At 37.4% G+C, this 16,161-nt stretch overlaps 2 protein-coding genes across 3 annotated transcripts in view; both read left to right on the top strand.

The window, feature by feature from the left end:
• Positions 1 to 664: 664 nt before the first annotated feature.
• On the top strand, positions 665 to 11,217 carry LOC131796752 (annexin A4). 2 transcript variants are annotated; one of them, XM_059114351.2, is made up of 18 exons: positions 665 to 980; positions 1,847 to 2,010; positions 2,796 to 2,907; positions 3,718 to 3,842; positions 3,969 to 4,052; positions 4,311 to 4,487; positions 4,908 to 4,995; positions 5,575 to 5,669; positions 6,479 to 6,592; positions 7,057 to 7,147; positions 7,499 to 7,578; positions 7,721 to 7,777; positions 8,320 to 8,366; positions 8,468 to 8,534; positions 9,277 to 9,352; positions 9,722 to 9,780; positions 10,411 to 10,533; positions 10,795 to 11,217. In XM_059114351.2, exons 2-18 carry the CDS (start codon positions 1,867 to 1,869, stop codon positions 10,852 to 10,854), a joined length of 1,599 nt encoding a protein of 532 aa, XP_058970334.1. In that variant the 5' UTR covers positions 665 to 980; positions 1,847 to 1,866; the 3' UTR covers positions 10,855 to 11,217. The 2 variants fall into 2 exon arrangements, with proteins under 2 accessions (XP_058970334.1, XP_058970333.1); XM_059114350.2 differs by having other exon boundaries at positions 4,905 to 4,995.
• Positions 11,218 to 11,359: 142 nt separating this feature from the next.
• The window catches only part of LOC131796754 (tubulin alpha-1D chain-like), an 8,825-nt gene continuing 4,023 nt past the window's right edge, over positions 11,360 to 16,161 (top strand). Inside the window, exons 1-3 of the mRNA XM_059114352.2 lie at positions 11,360 to 12,795; positions 13,433 to 13,655; positions 15,839 to 15,987. Of these exons, the coding sequence (XP_058970335.1) occupies positions 12,793 to 12,795; positions 13,433 to 13,655; positions 15,839 to 15,987 (375 nt within the window). The 5' untranslated portion in view covers positions 11,360 to 12,792. The remainder of the gene's footprint in view (positions 12,796 to 13,432; positions 13,656 to 15,838; positions 15,988 to 16,161) is intronic.

Raw genomic sequence — 16,161 nt, 5'->3', positions numbered from 1 at the left:
AGCGTAGGAAACCACCACGCGAAGCGGAGTGGTTTCCAGCTTATCATAATTCGAGAATTCGTAATCATAATTCGTAAACACGGAAACCATTTGACAATCCTTTTATAAAATAACTTATGAAAGGGGAACGAAAACCGTGTTTACATACACTCATGTAAAATGGTTTTATGGCCAATCAAAGCGCGCGTACTATTTGAATTATTTTATAATTTATTATCTTAAAATTGGTTCCAGAAAAGAATTTTGCAAGCACTTGAGAGGGAACGAAATTATCCTTAATGTAAGGATATCAGTTACAGACTAATCAGTTGATTTAGTATGTAGAGTTGGACTTAAATATTTGAATTTTGACAGTAAAGACGACTGTCCTTTGTCTTCTCATGGAATCGAGTTAGAAAGGACGTTGATTCCTTTCTCTATCTCCTCCCCCTTCCCACCCACACACCGTTTCCTCAATCTCAAACTAATCGTGGGCCAAACAGTAATAAAGGTGACTGCAACAGAATGACTTTTCATTCAGAAAAGCCAAGACCAGTGCTCCATAATCTAAATCAAACTCACGTCAATAGGTGAAGGACCGGTCCTTGTATCAAGATCGCGCGAAGCACCGCGGGAAATGTATATTTTTATTACCAGTCCCCCCTCTTTCTGTAGTCCGAGTAGGCATGTATAGTCGGTACAAACTTAACATTTTTTTTATTGCGGTAGTTTGAGGGTTTCGAGTAAACTGCATGTCAACAGGACAGCATCTTCGAGTTGAAGTCGTGGGACAGAAAAACTAACGATTGATCAAGAAGTTATTCACCGTTGCCCATTTTTCCCAACGTTGTTAATCAATTCTCGAAGCTTCCATTTGATTGTTTGACCTGCTGCCAGTCGTGTTGAGTAAATCGTGACAGACCGGTTTCGAGATTTGGGAAGCACCGATTGTAACGTTCCTTTTCGTTCAGGATCAGGGGCAAATACAAGGGCATAGAGAGGTAAAATACTACCAAGAAATTCATATTGTCTTTGTGGAATTTGCTTTCTCATTAAATATGTTATTACTCCAATCAAGTGATGACGATCAATGTCTTCTTGAGCATTAGTATGACTTTATTCAGTATACCTTAATCCCTCCCATTGTGAATTTGAGTTATGGCTTTCTTTATCCAGAGGCTTTTGTTTCCAAAATGATTTGAAACGGGACCAAGCACTGTGTAGATTTTGTGTTTGAGTTCGGAGCTTAGCGCTGATATTGATTCAGGTCATCGTAGTTATTGAGTCAATAGATCAAACGTTGTCATAATCAATTTTTAGCTCTTTGTGACGATTCTAAGTTTAAGGCCAATACTTGAAATAAGTCCTAAATCACGCTTTTCAAAGAAATTTAAACAAATCGAAAGAAAAATTCCCAGTTTATTGGGAAATGATGAGTATGCAAGGAAAAAAGCAGCTGCAGTCAGCTCCAGTGAAGTTTAAAACATGTCGAACCAGAGAAACTAACTAATGACAAGAGGTATGCTATCAAAACATCCAACAAAATTCCTCGATTTCAAAGATTGCTTAGATTGAAGATTGATACTTAAAACAATGATCCGTATGTTTGATTGATTGAGACCCTCAGTTTTGTTGAATTCTTCTGTATATTTTCTTCTACAATATCAATTACTTGGCTAGCATCTATTAATTCATTTGATTAATCAATACTGATACCAAATAACTGCCTTCCACAATATTTATGAAGCCTAAAGTAGGTCACAGTGACTTTTCAGCACAGGAGTGCTTGTAAAAATCACATTTAAGTTATTGTGAACCTTAAAATATTTGAAAACATATAAATTTCAATTTGTTTTTTTCCTTTTAGGAATACAAATTGAACAAGAAATGAGTTACCCACCACCTTCCCCAGGGGGCTATCCAATGTATGGGGCTCCTCCAATGCCAGGAGGGGGGTCCCAGTATCCAGCACCGGGTCCAGCCTTAGGATTTGACAGCATAGCTAACCAACCTCCAATGGGGGCCCCTGGGGTATGTATGTAATTATGAAGAACCAGGGCTGGGTTGTTCAAAGCTGGCTTAAGATAATACAGTGTTAGTGCGGAATTTGTTTTCATATCTGAAGCTTTGAAAAGAAATTCATTTCAATTCTTTTTGTGTGTAATTTGATGATTGAATGCTCTAAAAAGAGTTGAGAAAATTATCCCAAAAAAAGGCTCTTGAATTAATAAATAATGAAACTTGGATCCCTGGGGTAGAGCCAATCTGGCTTTGAACAACTGGGTCCAGATTGCTAGCTACTCTATTATTATGCACTGTGAAAAAACAACTATTGTGTGAGCTTTCATTGCTCACAGAGTGTACAGCTCAATCAGTGATCCTATTTGAAAGGTGGATATTGGTATGTGGATAAATTACTCTCGAATGGATAATTAAGTTTGTTTTGTCAGCACTTAATATATGACAGCACTGTGTTTATCTACTCTCAAGCATCATTTATTAACTGGATAGCAGTAACTAATAACATGGGCCAGAGACAGTCTACAATTACAGTCCTGTAATTATCAAAAATCTCATTCATGAAAGATTGTTCAGCTTCCTTGAAGAAGAGCTTGCTATTCATGATCTGTTATGTTCACATCTGTTATGTCCACATCTCAAGAGTCAGAATAGTTTAGAGGGAGGGTCTCAAAGCAAAAGGCTCAGATTTTTTCACATTGATAGCCTATGCCAAGCATTTTAAGAGATTTTTGCTTTTGCTTGCCATTGGGCAATTGTGATAACTGTCAGTGATCAATTATACATGTTACACTCAGTACCCACCTTCTGGACCACCAATGCCTATGCCAACTGCTGGAGGACCTACTGGTATGTATCCTGGAATGTCAAGCCATATGCCACCAGGAATGTCCCATCAATTGCCACCAGGTATGTTGAAAACTCCCTTTTAGTCATGCCACCTGGTTTAAAGCCTTTTTAGGCAGTATTTTACGGCAGATATTCTCTTTAAAGTTTCCTTTCTACCTATTTCAAGGTCAACAGGTACATGTGTAACATGTATCCCTATTCTAACAGACTTAAGTAGGATCAAAATTTCTACTTAAAATTGAGCTTTGGGTAGGTTTTCTTTTCTTGGGCCAGACACTTAACACTTGCAGTTCCTTTCCAGACCCTAGAATAAAAATGGGTATCAGTGAATTGTTGGGAAAACTTGACTACATGTGGGAGGTAACCTGTGATGGACTAACATCTAGGAAGAGAGGATTCTCCCTATATTTCTTTGTGCTTTAGAAATTAGAGTGAGTTACAACTGCAACTAGGTCCATATCAGTCTCCTATGCAGATTTTACCCATCCTTTTTTACTAATTTTTTTCAATGTTGTTGAAAGGGATTTTATGGTAATCTGTGCTACAGGTTAGGAATCTTTGGTTAGTTGCTGTTAGTTCTGTAAATTAAAATGGCCAATTTAGATGAAAATTTGTTTACAGCTAAATTTATATTGTATGTGACTTTACACCATTCCCTCAATGACTGAATTTCCAAGTTTCTCTTAGTTGTAATGATTGACTTAGCCAAAATATTTGAATACAATTAAAATAAATGTACTTTTTTAAATACAATTGTTCTTTTTCCCGTAATTTGGTTCACAACTATAAGATCTTATAATCTTATTATCAAGTTGTTTTAATTTTCAATTGATATCCTTTTGACTTCTTCCTTGTCTGTACTGATGTCAGGTATGCCTGTTCCAAGCCCTAATGTTGGCATGCCAGCTCCTGTGCCACCCACAGCTGGTGTGTATGGATCAGCAGGACCATCTATGCCACAGCCTGGGTATCCTTCTGGTAATTTATCATTCGGGGTAAGAATCAGTTGTTGGACCTACTGACAGAACTTTATATAAAATGCTCTAGTCATGTGTTTTTCATTTTCACAAGTAAATGAAAAAAATCACATTTTGTTGTTTTCTCCCTTATTTCAATTTTAGGGTGCAGCAATGGCCACTGCAGCATTTCCATCTCACTACAGGAGTCAATTTGGTCCTCCTCAGCCCCAGCCTAATTTACCCATGGTGAGTTTTAGTATCATAATCTGGCTAGTGATGTCCAACTATTGCTTTCTTGTGTTCAGTAGTCCAAATAACTTTGAATATTTGGCAACTTATAGCAGATTTAAGGCTGATCTAATTTTGTAGCTGATAGTGTTACTAGTCATTAATATGTGAAATAATTATGATCTTCTTTTGTGCCAAATTCAACAACAAACTTTTTGCCCTGGAAAAAATGGAGGGTTTAAAACATTTCATTTTGGGTTGTATGTTTTTGTGAAGGGTCCACCCCCAAGTTTTCCTCCATCAGCTCCAGCTATGCCAGTGCAGCCAAGTGCACCACCGCCTGCTGGTCCAGGAGGTTCATCAACTGCGACAACATATTCCTCATCATCCTCACACTCGTCTTCCTACTCATCCCAATCTTCTTCTTCTGTGAGTTCCAGCTCAAGCACGAAGGTACTCAGGAATATGTTATACAATTATTTATACTGGGTGGAGTTGAGCATAAAGGCAAGAACTGCCTTGGCTGAGGTTGGTTTGTCTGCTGGAGCAAAAGCTTGCACCAGATAATGCAATCATGGTATTGGGGGCTGGGGGTCATGTTTTTTGCTGAAGCCTAAGGCCGAAGTGGATGACACAAATATTAATGTCTTGGGGTATAACAAAAGGAGCAAAAAATAGAAGATGAAAAAGAAGAAAGTGCCAGAACAAATTACGTTTTGTTTATTATCTTGTGGATATTTTTCTATCCTTTGAATGAGGGGGTGATTCTTTCATTGCCTCTTGTTTTTGTTTTTTTTTTCTTTATACATACATGTTTGTTTGCTTGTTTGCTTTTCTTTTTCAGTAAATGAATTTTTTTTTTTCCAACAGCAGCCAAGAGGGCGACCATCCATCAAGGAGCTTGCCAATTTTGATGCGCAGAAAGATGCTGAAGTACTGCGGAATGCAATGAAAGGCCTAGGTGAATATAGACAATAGATAGTATTCACAGCACTATAGACAGTCTATTGTTGTTTAAATTAAATCTAATATTTTGACAGGCCACTACAAAATTTAAAAATTAATAAGAAAAAAGAAGTTCCTCTCATTACATGTGCATTTTTTTTGTATGAAGTTAAAAATGAAAGACATGAATTCAAGGATCAGTATAATAAGAAACAAATTGAAAATATTACTTGCACATGATAGTTGTACTGAAACTGTGTGTTAAGTGCTGATGTTCAATGGAAGATATTTTAAAATGGTTTACTTAAATTTTGGGGTGAGTCAAAATTATAAGTGTCTCTGAATTTCATTAAAAACACCTTTAATTTACTATTTTAGTTTCAATTTTTTTAATACTTTTATCTGTCTTTTCTGTAATCTTTTAAGAATGTTTTTGTGGAGTTTGGGACAATGGATAAAGGGTTTGTCAAAGAAAAAAGGAAAAATCAAAACCTTTGGAGCTTGATTGTGTGTTCAACCATTAGCTTCTGAAGTCGTTTTAACTTCCACTACGTATTTTATAGGTCACAATAAATTTTCTTCCATTTATCTGTAGGCTGTGATTCTAAAGCCATCACTGGTCTTTTATGTACAAGAACAAATGTTCAGAGGCAGAAAATTGAGTTGGAATACAAAACGATGTATGGAAGGGTAAGTTCTGTTTTATGACATGTTAAAGAGTTAAACAAAAAAAAAACTCAAAAGAATTAAGAATTAGAAGCCCAGGGCTAAGGATAGCATTAGCATTAGCGTGAAATTATTCTTCACTTTGATTACTCATCGTTTTAACCCTTAAACTCCCAAAATCTGATATTCAATTCTCCCCTCGAGCAGCCAAACATTTCCTAATGAATTAGTTACGAGAGTTTGGTGTTCGATCAAGATATCAAATTCTACCTGAAAGTTTGAATATTCTCATTACTTGTTTGCTGGATAATGTATGAATATTAAAAGGAGAAATTGCAGGTTAATCACGTCCGCGAGATGTGATTTTCGTAATAGCTTCCGTAAGAGTTGTCAGTGTCCTCTCGCACTGGGTAAATAGCCACTGTGGGGCTGATCATTTTACCTGGCTCTATAATAGGAGAAATATCCTGAAATAATTCTGTACCGAACGGATGTCTTTCTCGGGCGTAGTCCCTTGTTCTACAGTCACGTTCGTCTTAAGCGCCATTTTATTGAGATCATTTATGTGGCGTATTTCTTACTTGTCTAAGAGTCTATTATTTGTAAACATACTGTAATCTCCTGGCGGAGCCGTCACGTTAGGAGAATGTTTAAAAAATGTCGCCTTTTCCAGTGCTCTTTTCATCCTTGACCATCATCAGTCAGTTTGCCTTAAGTTTTTGACTTTTTGGTTTCTTTCCTCAAGAGCAAATTATTTAAATCAACAGTTTTTTGCTAATGAACTTAAGGGCAATCTGCAAAGTGCCCTTAAACTTATATCGTTTTGTTTGCAGGATCTTCTGAAGGATCTTAAGTATGAACTGGGTGGTAATTTTGAGACTATTGTCATTGCTCTCATGATGCCATCGGCAGACTACGATGCAACGTCGCTGAGGAAAGCGATAAAGGTGTGTTTTGTGAGCTTGTGAGTTTTGTTGATCAAGTTAGATAATGATTAATTGGGCAAGCCCCCGGGCATTTGAACTTTTGGAGATTGGTTCGTTCAAATTCCCGTCCCTCGGGGCCAAAATTGTGTTCAAATGCCCTACTCAAGTGCTAGATTTGATGTTCATATTTTGTAAAAGGCAGCATGTGCGTCTAGTCATTGGCCAAGCTTTATTACCTAGACCTTGTTCACACTTTCTACTGATTCATTTGCACGCGAAAGTGAACACTTTACCTTCAGACGCCTCCACATTTTAAAGATAAAACACGTTTATTCCGCATGAAAGACTCAACGCTGCTGATTCAAATTCCCTACCGCTTGGGCACAGATGACAGTCAAATGCCCGAGGGTTGCGCTGGGAGAGGATTTTGATATTGAACCGTTCTGATGAACTGAATGACACCAATTTCTGGTACGCTCTTTTAGGGTATCGGAACAGACGAAAGCGTGTTGATTGAAATTTTGTGTACAAGAACCAACGCAGAGATCGTTGCCATCAAGCAGTCCTACCAGCGGAGTGAGTTTAAGCGTCTACAATTTACGTTGTTTATAAATTTCGTCATTTCATTAAGACATGGTTAACTTTTAAAACTGTTCGTATGGTGAACACTTTTTGAAAAGCGCCATAACTGGCGAGAAAGTGTACTCTACATGGGGCAGTAGACTTCCACATCGAATTATGTGATAGGTCGTAGAGAAAAAAATGACACAGAACTCTCTCCGTTTGCCACATTCAAATTTCGAGTGAGCATGTTGTTTACACTTCAGCATCATTTTGGATTGATAACAGTTACGTATTCCAGCAATGATTTGTTTGGAATAGTTTGACTGAAGCCTTTTTTTTTTCGTTTGCCTTCTTTTCTGGAAGTCTTCAGTAGAGATTTGGAGAAAGATGTGGCAGGAGATACCTCTGGCCATTTCAAGAAGTTTCTCATCTCTTTGCTACAGGTGCGTGGATGAGATAAACCTTGGACAAATGATTTGTGCCGCACTGGCAGAGTCTTTTGAGACATATATAAGTCTGTGCGTTAGGCTGGCGAATTACTCATTAACCGTGAATTTGATTCCTTTGTTTTTCATGGTTTTTTAGGCTTACAGAGACGAAAGCCAAACAGTTGATTTGGCTAAAGCGGCAGCGGACGCGCAGGTTTGACCATTTTAGTCCTTTGCAATAATTGAATTAAATCCTACTAGGTTAGGGTATTTGGAGGGTGATAGGCCAAGGTGCAGATGGCCTGTTGTCATGCTCAAACATGACTGTAACCATAACATATTTACGGAAGCCGCTTTATGAACTGCTCTTGGCTCCGTTCAGATAACTCGGCTCTCTAAAGCTTCATTTTGTTTAATTTGTGCTCTGACCTTTCTCTTTCGTTAACTGACACTTGTTGCTACATTAAGGTACTCATAGTTGGCCCCTGTCAGATTAATCCTTTAAAGTTTTTTTAAAAACAGTATAAAATTTTTTCATCTTCGCCATTTGCAAGTTCTGTAAACTTTTGCAGCCTTAACCACCCCTCCCCCTGGGACCTCTGAGAAACGAGTCCTAGGGCCGAAGTTTTATGTTCCTTTATAGCTAAGCCAAAAAGGGCTCTGTCACCTGTCATTTGTATTCAGCTCCTTTAGCTGTGAAAGCTTAATCATAAATGCTCGGCAGCAAGAATAACCTTACGAACATATTGAATGCAGGTTTTGTATAAAGCCGGTGAAGCCAGATGGGGCACAGATGAATCAAAGTAAGTTCATTGGAGTGAATTATTCTGTTTTGTACCATGCTTGTGACTTTTACTCCAGTCATGCGTTCAAGGACTTTACACGTTTTAGTTTTCGTTTTCAGATTTAATACCATTCTTGTGTCAAGAAGCTTCCCTCAGTTGAAAGCCACTTTTGATGAATACTCTAAGGTCAGCTAGTCACCTCAGTCAAGGTTGGGTTCTTTATAATTGCCGCTTTTAACACAGCGGTCAAACGTTGGGCATGCGCAACGAAATCATATTTAGCGCACCAATTTCCAGCGCAAAATCTCAAAAGAAAACAAGATACAGCCGCTGTCGCAGCCAGAGAGCACACTACCTAACCATCACACCGTTGACATCTGCGCAGACGTTGGACTGCTGTTTTACCGCTTTCCATTTGCAAGAACTGATCGGATTTAATGTCCTGTCGATAAGCCTTTTTCACTGAAACACCTGTATGCAAATTCTCTATACTCTTCTCAATACATTACCTACGGTATTGAGAAGTTGTTATTCAAAATGATAAGTTGTCCAACAACGAACAGCTTCTGTAGGTGGTGATCTGGTGATCAGGTGATCAGGTGATCAGGTGATCAGGTGATCAGGTGATCATTTCCTCTAATCTCGTTACCTTTATGTTTGATTCAGTACTGATATTGTAATGAGAAATTGGATGCAAGTCAATGCGGGGGGGGGGGGGGGGCTGGCCTTAAGTTTAACAGAAAGGGACCCCATCTCACACGCTCGTGCAGTGCGCTCACAACAAATCGACGCTTTCTTGCAATTTACATAGATCAGAATCCGCTCTCAGTTCAAATCGCTCGGACCCAATTAATAGAAAGCACTTTGTAGTTGTTGTTCTCTTAGGTCACCTTTTAGAAATGACGCGTTGGAACTCTTGTCTTTTCAGATAAGTAAATATGACTTTGAAGATTCGATCAAGAGAGAGATGTCAGGAGATTTAAGAGATGGGATGCTGACAATAGGTAACACGTTTATGTGATCATAATATGTGGTGACATATCTGAACGCAAGGGCAAGTTCCCTTCGTCACGATTTTGTTTTTAATGTCGGTGTGTAGATGATAGGTGCAAATCAACCTTTTTAGATAGTTCAGTTCCTTGAATGAGAAGCTGAAGGTTAAGCCAGCTGCTGATAGTGGAAAATAATGTAAATTATAACCTCTGCTGTTTTTTTTTTTTCTGCTTTGTCTGGTATAGATGTAAACCCAAGCGATATAACTAAATCATTAATCTTTTCCCTGCTATTCGTATACTCCCTTTCCGTGTAGGTGAGAAGGAAGTCTATCTGGAGGGTAATGTCAGCGTCTTTTGCTTTTATTTTCATTTTTTCAGTCCAAATTGTGAGAAATGCTCCCTCATTCTTTGCTGTAAAACTTTACAAGAGCATGAAGGTAGGCCATTCATTGAATATTTACACCTGGTCCTGGGAGAAAGGTTTGGTTTTAAGTTTCCGCCTTTCCGTTGGGTGAAACGAGAGATTTCTGTCGTTAGCTATTTGACGAAAAGAATCCACTTTAATGGAAAAAACAAGCCTGCCTTTGAAAATTAAACCGTGATAACATAAGTTCAAAGCCTGTCAAGTGCTTTGTGTTTGATACCTTGGTCCATCATCATCGCAAAAGACTTCTATAAAAGTTGAAAAAAAAATATAATAATAATAATAGCAATGATAATAATGATAATAGTAATAATAATAATGATAATAATAACAATAATAATGATAATAATAACAATAATAATAATAATAATAATAATAATAATAATAATAATAATAATAATAATAACGGCATTAATAATGATAGTGATGGTAATAATATTTATCGGAGGAATTCAAGGATTAGAGCCCGGTACGTTTAGTAAGAAATAGCGGCGATTATTCATATGGGATATCGAACCTTCTATTGCATAAATGACCCTCTTCTGTTTAGAGCATTACATGAAACGAAAAAACGTAGATTTTCTTTTAATCTTTTTCTTGTTTTATTTGGAAACCATTCTTTATTCGCTCTAATTCTTCGCAGGGTCTTGGAACAGACGACAGCACGCTTATTCGAATCATTGTTACACGGTCAGAAGTCGATTTACTGGACATTAGAGACGAGTTTGCCAAAGTATACCATAAGTCTCTGGCTAAATTTATATCGGTGAGTTTTTTATTGTTTTTGATTCGTAAAACACAAATATAAGATGTTGAAAGGACTTATTAACCGCCGCCGGGAATTTCAAGAAGATATCCCGGGCATAAACCTTCACTGAGCCTCTACCCAGGGCAAACGACCTTATAGCGCGTTGATTGGAACGAATCAGTACTGACTTAATGAAACTGCCATATATTAGTAAACTTATCATATAAAAAGCGAGACAGACCTTTTAAAGCTGGACACAGTTTCTTTTTGTGTTTTCAGGACGACACTCGTGGAAATTACAAGAAAATACTTCTCAATTTGATTACCGACAATAAGTAGGGAAAGACCCTACATACTCGTAGAAGAAGGAGATGTCTTCCCTTACCTTACCTGCAATTATCGAGTAGTGTATGATGTATCAGGTGCCCGTGGTATTTGGCAAAAATGGGGAAAAGTCTTGGATATCGCAAAAAATGTGATTTTTGCAGAGTTTTTCGGCATTTTTTCAGTGTTTTTTATCATCGAAGGGAATTCGTTAGATTAATGTATTATGCATTGCAGCCTTTGAGATAAAATTTCTTCTTGGTTTAACATTCTTAATATCCTTTTAACTTTCATTTATTGTTTACCCACCATAAAAATAGAAACCAGTTTGGTTATAAAATGTGTGCTTGTTTTAATAGTAAAGCTGAAGTATTCTAATTTATGGTATTCGACGTTCTCTTTTCCCTTCAACCATTTTCCCACGCCCAGAGTATTTCAATCCTCTACCGCAGAAAGAATGATTTGGTCTGCATTTAGTTTGATTGATTCGAGGTCCTTCACTAGAGGATATTTTCCTTTTATTGCCTTTTAGTTAGAAAATGACTAAGTTTATTGCAGGATAAAGCCGAGAATGTTCTGATCGCATTTATATATTTTTTTTGTTGTGCGTAAGAGTCAAGCTCTTTCCTCGGAGTGAATTCCCAAGATACAAAATCTTGCGGTACATATATATAGAATGGTGTGTTTACCTTCCTTTTCTGCACATAGCTATAATGGAAAACGTAGTGGCATATTTTATTTGATCGACTAATTTTTTTATATTATTGTTTTTCGTTGTTGTAGTTGAAATTTTCTTTTGGCTCGTTTTTTATTAGTATTTTGTTTGTTTGTTTGTTTGTTTGTTTTTTTTACAAATATCACAAGGTTCTGGGGCAAGAACGTATGGGGTGTAGTTAGTAACGTACTTTTATAACGTATTTATAACGTATTTTGTTCAAGGGGCGAAAAATTTACAGCTGCATATGCGAGACTGACAGTTGTATAATTATAGTTTGTGCAGTATCCAGTACGACTGCAGTTATTGCGATAATCCTTGAACTTGAAAATTATAAATCCCACTAAAGGCGATGAGCAATAAATTCCTCTTAATAGCTTATTATCTCTACCCGGTTTGTTCCTACAAGCCTGATAAGCACGATGGAACTTGCTTAAAATTATTGTCAGTTTCCTTTTATGGGATTGGATGATTTGTTTAAGTGACCTCGGTGGTAGTAGTGTCAGTGTGAACCTAGGTATACAAGAGGAAGTAGTACATTGCTCAGCATATTTTTTTGATTTGCCGCACGTGTAGCTCGATATCTCGTGTATTGGTGTTCTTGATTGCGACCGTCGTAAAGCACGGCTTTTTAATCCTGCTAGTTGTTGCACTGTAAAAGAATGGAATGGACAAGAAAGAATTAAATAAATGAAGTAGTTAATTCAAAACGTGCTTCGTACAGTCAACGATTATTCCCATTCTATGTATTATTTATAGCTTACGGAACTGAACCGTTTACAGGACGATGCCTTTATCTTTAAGAGGACTGGGAATTCGAAAACTCTTGTTCTTTTTACGAGTTGACCGCGATAACTAATAAAAAAAAATTGCCACAGCAAAGTGCTCCGAAACTCCTTTCTTTTATTATATGGAGAAAAAAAAACCTTTCGAACAAAGGAAGGAACTTAAAGAAATTGGTAAGAGATGAATCAGTAATAGTCAAAATAACTTAGCGGTAGAATTGCCCAAGATGAATAATTAAGGATTGGTGGTCAAATCGTAATTCGCGATTTTGTGAACACGTACCTTTATTGTTTAGCACCTTAGCGAGTTGGCAGGTGCGTTATTATCCGACTGAAGTGGAAAATCTTGCAGAGGATCGCTTGATCGGCGAGAGAGCGTCACTCAGTTTGCGGTTCAATTACAAGGTTGCCCTGTGGTTGTTCATTTTTAGAGAAGAGTTCACCTGTCATATCATGGTAAGTTGATCTACAATCTTTGGCGTCATTTTTCGCCGCCTTTTGAATTGTGCTCGATCGCTTTTTTTTTTTACTCGATATCAACCCTTGTGAGGTCAAAGCTGTTAATCCTATTTTCCTTTTAAAAACATTACTTTCCCGACCAGTTTAGGGTGTCACTAACTGTTATGGATACAAGTCGGTAATGTTTGCAAGTCCGGGAACGGTGGAAATTCTCTTCCTTTTGTTGAGTTTTTTTTTTTTTTTTTTTTTTCAGTTACGTTGTGTGTGTGTGTCATCGAGTCCCTTCGAATCCCATTATTTAGTGAGATACAAGCCATAGGTAGCTGAACGGCTCGTTCACGCCATTTCCTTTAAAAGAATCTTTCCACTTGGAAACGACATTTCCTTAAAAATATTTGCAACTTAGGGAAGTGGTAACTAATACTCATTCATGATAATTTCCTTCAGTCTTGGGTTACAGTAAAGCCCATGCCTCATTTGTAATTGGCATTTTAAAATAATTACTTGGCAATATAAGATGATGCGATTTATTTTTTTTAATTCCTCAAAGTATTGGTAGGTAGGTCGCCACTTAGTGCAGTGCAGGGCAGTCTAAAAAATTTGGTAAAAAGATATCGCGGTTTTTTGTCGACAGCGAGAGTGTATTTCAGTTCACATCGGACAAGCAGGCGTTCAGATTGGTAATGCGTGTTGGGAACTGTACTGCTTGGAGCATGGAATTCAGCCTGATGGCCACATGCCTACTGATAAAACAATTGGTGGCGGAGACGATTCCTTTAACACTTTCTTCAGTGAGACTGGTGCAGGAAAACACGTTCCTCGAGCTGTTATGGTAGATCTTGAACCTACGGTGGTTGGTATGTTCCAAACGAAATCAATTGTTCTTGTTAAGACGATTAATATTGAAAATGTACCTGTACGTTTTATTGTGGTTTAGTTTGCTGAAGTGTTTCAGTCACACAATCGATTTCACGCGCGAGTTAGCGTTGCGTCATTTCCGTGTAATGATTTCTTTTGTAAAACACTCTGAGGACCATTTTAAAAGAAATTTAGCAAAGTTAGTCTGATAATTTAAGGAGATTTTCGAGGTGACTTTTTGGTTAATATTTGGAGGCCTGATTATTTTTTCATGGGAGGTGGAATAGACGAAGATAGAGATAAAGCCAGAGGATGTTTGTGAAGGGGCACTGTTTGCTTTTTATATCAATTCTCTCAAACACCTGATTGCATCTCAACGTAACCTTTTAGAAGAAGCCAGCTAAATCCCCCCGGGAAATTTCCAGCCAAAGTCATCCTCTGCGTCTGCATTCAACATTCTACCTCAAGAGACGCTGTCTCGAGGATATACAATTTAATACTTTTTAATTGTGACTTTTTAAAACAAAGTGTTTTTGTTTTGATCCATAGCAATTCATTTACTTCTGAAACACAACTTTACGAATATTTTCTTATGTCGGATCTTTTCCTGCCAAATATCACTTCATTTTCGAATATTATGTAGGAGGTTTGTCACGAGGTGAGAACTTTACCAAAATAAACTGAATTTCCTTAATCCTACACCTATCAATGCTGTACCATAAGAGGTCTTTTCGTTCGGAAAGCCTCACCAAAAAAAATATGTCAACAACAAACTGCTTATGATTCTCATCAAGATGTTTCAGAAAAGCCTGATCGTGCCAGGAATGAATTATGTTTAAATACTTGTTGAAACATTATGGAAAACTTGCGGATGGGAGCTTTTGTGATTGATTGTTTACATACGGCAGGTGCCATCAACAATATTTGGATTTTCCCAGGATATTGGATGAAATTTTTCAAAGCATAGTTTGTTTTTTTCAGATTTTTTCCGGTGAGATTTATTTGAAATCAGTGACAAGCCTCTTGCTGTGTTTTATTTCCTTATTTCACAACTGAAATCAATTAGATTCTTTTTGCTGCAAAGTTTTCTTGCAATGACTTAATAATTTTTACGCTAAGTTATCATTTTGTTTCACCTAATGAGTTATGGCATCCTCATTAAAAAACACCACATTCGTAAAATTTTTGGCATAATTAGATATTTTGAAGGCGTTATTAATCAGTGGTGGCTCATTGATCATTATCCAAACAGTTGGATTTCCGAGTTCGTTGCATATTATGTTCATCACATGCTTTTTCTCATTTTAGAGCAGTTTTGAATTGAGTTTCGAAAAACCAATACCAAAGTAATCCCAGCGACCAATCACAGAAAAGATTCACATTATCATCAGCCAATGAAAACAAGCAAACTGCTTAAAAGCGCGGGAAAGCACGAAGACCAGATTGCGATTGTGCGTCTGATTGGTGGAGAGGATGGTGCGAGTGTTCTGAATCAATCAAAGAGCAAAATTAAGTAAAACCAAAGCCATTCCAGACTACTTTCGACACCCAACTGAAATTTATCAAATGTCGAAAGCAATGGGATTATTATTTTTTTTACTTCGCTGCACCCTTTTATTGATCTACGAAGCTTGCACTACTTTTCAAACCAATCAGATGCAAAACTAGAAATAGTAGTGATTTGGTCAGTCACTCTCGTTTTCACGCAGTTTAGGCAGTTTCCTCGATTTTACCTGGTCCACTGTGGATTTCACCTTTCTTGATGTAACGAATTTAAGAAAAGTATTGCAAGTATCCTCATGCTCATGCAAGTCATGAGTTCAGAATTCAGCTCAGGGATATGATTGTCACGCCCATGAAAGAGATACTTGGAATAATTGGAGGGCTTTAATACTTGTCTAAGGGCCTTGTCCTCGCTCGTCAACTTGCCGATACTGGAAGGTGTACGTTTCTCAATTGTTGGCTATTCTTAAAATGATAACAATAGCAAAAGGTATGAAAAAGATCCCAAATAGAACAGCGCCAGTCGGTAAAAGTAAATTTTGCCGATTCCTTTGCCTTTCCTTTCTTTTGTTTTCTTGTTTTTTTTTTTCATCGAGTTCTCACTGTATTCAGGTTCTAATGGTAGAAAGTTTTCCTTGTGTTTTCTTTGGTTGCTTATTGTTTTTTTTCCTCTTCCCAGATGAGGTCCGTATTGGTACATACCGCAACTTATTTCATCCCGAGCAGTTGATAAGCGGTAAAGAGGACGCCGCTAATAACTATGCGCGTGGGCACTACACTGTTGGAAAAGAACACATCGATCTTGTCCTTGACAGAATCAGAAAAGTGGTATGTTTTTTATCTGAAGCAATAAGCTCCATGAATCAAAATGCTTCCCATACTTTAAATACTTGTGTTTATCTTCCTACTTCGTTTTCCAAAAAACTGCATTGAGGCAACGAAAAGCAACACCATTTGAAACTTTGTAATCTATTTTAGTAAGAAAACCTTTTGTGCGAAAGA

The sequence above is a fragment of the Pocillopora verrucosa genome, chromosome 1 (assembly GCF_036669915.1).
Source record: "Pocillopora verrucosa isolate sample1 chromosome 1, ASM3666991v2, whole genome shotgun sequence".
Lineage (NCBI taxonomy): Eukaryota > Metazoa > Cnidaria > Anthozoa > Scleractinia > Pocilloporidae > Pocillopora > Pocillopora verrucosa.
The sequence above is the reverse complement of the archived record's forward strand: the minus strand, read 5'-3'. Positions and strand labels throughout refer to the sequence as shown.

Bases quoted from the DNA above. Each gene is read 5' to 3' on its own strand.
- LOC131796752 (XM_059114350.2), top strand. From the start codon at position 1,867: ATGAGTTACCCACCACCTTCCCCAGGGGGCTATCCAATGTATGGGGCT. The intron at 7,778-8,319 runs GTTTGACCATTT...TATTGAATGCAG, and splicing joins AAGCGGCAGCGGACGCGCAG to GTTTTGTATAAAGCCGGTGA. The intron at 8,535-9,276 runs GTCAGCTAGTCA...TTGTCTTTTCAG, and splicing joins CTTTTGATGAATACTCTAAG to ATAAGTAAATATGACTTTGA.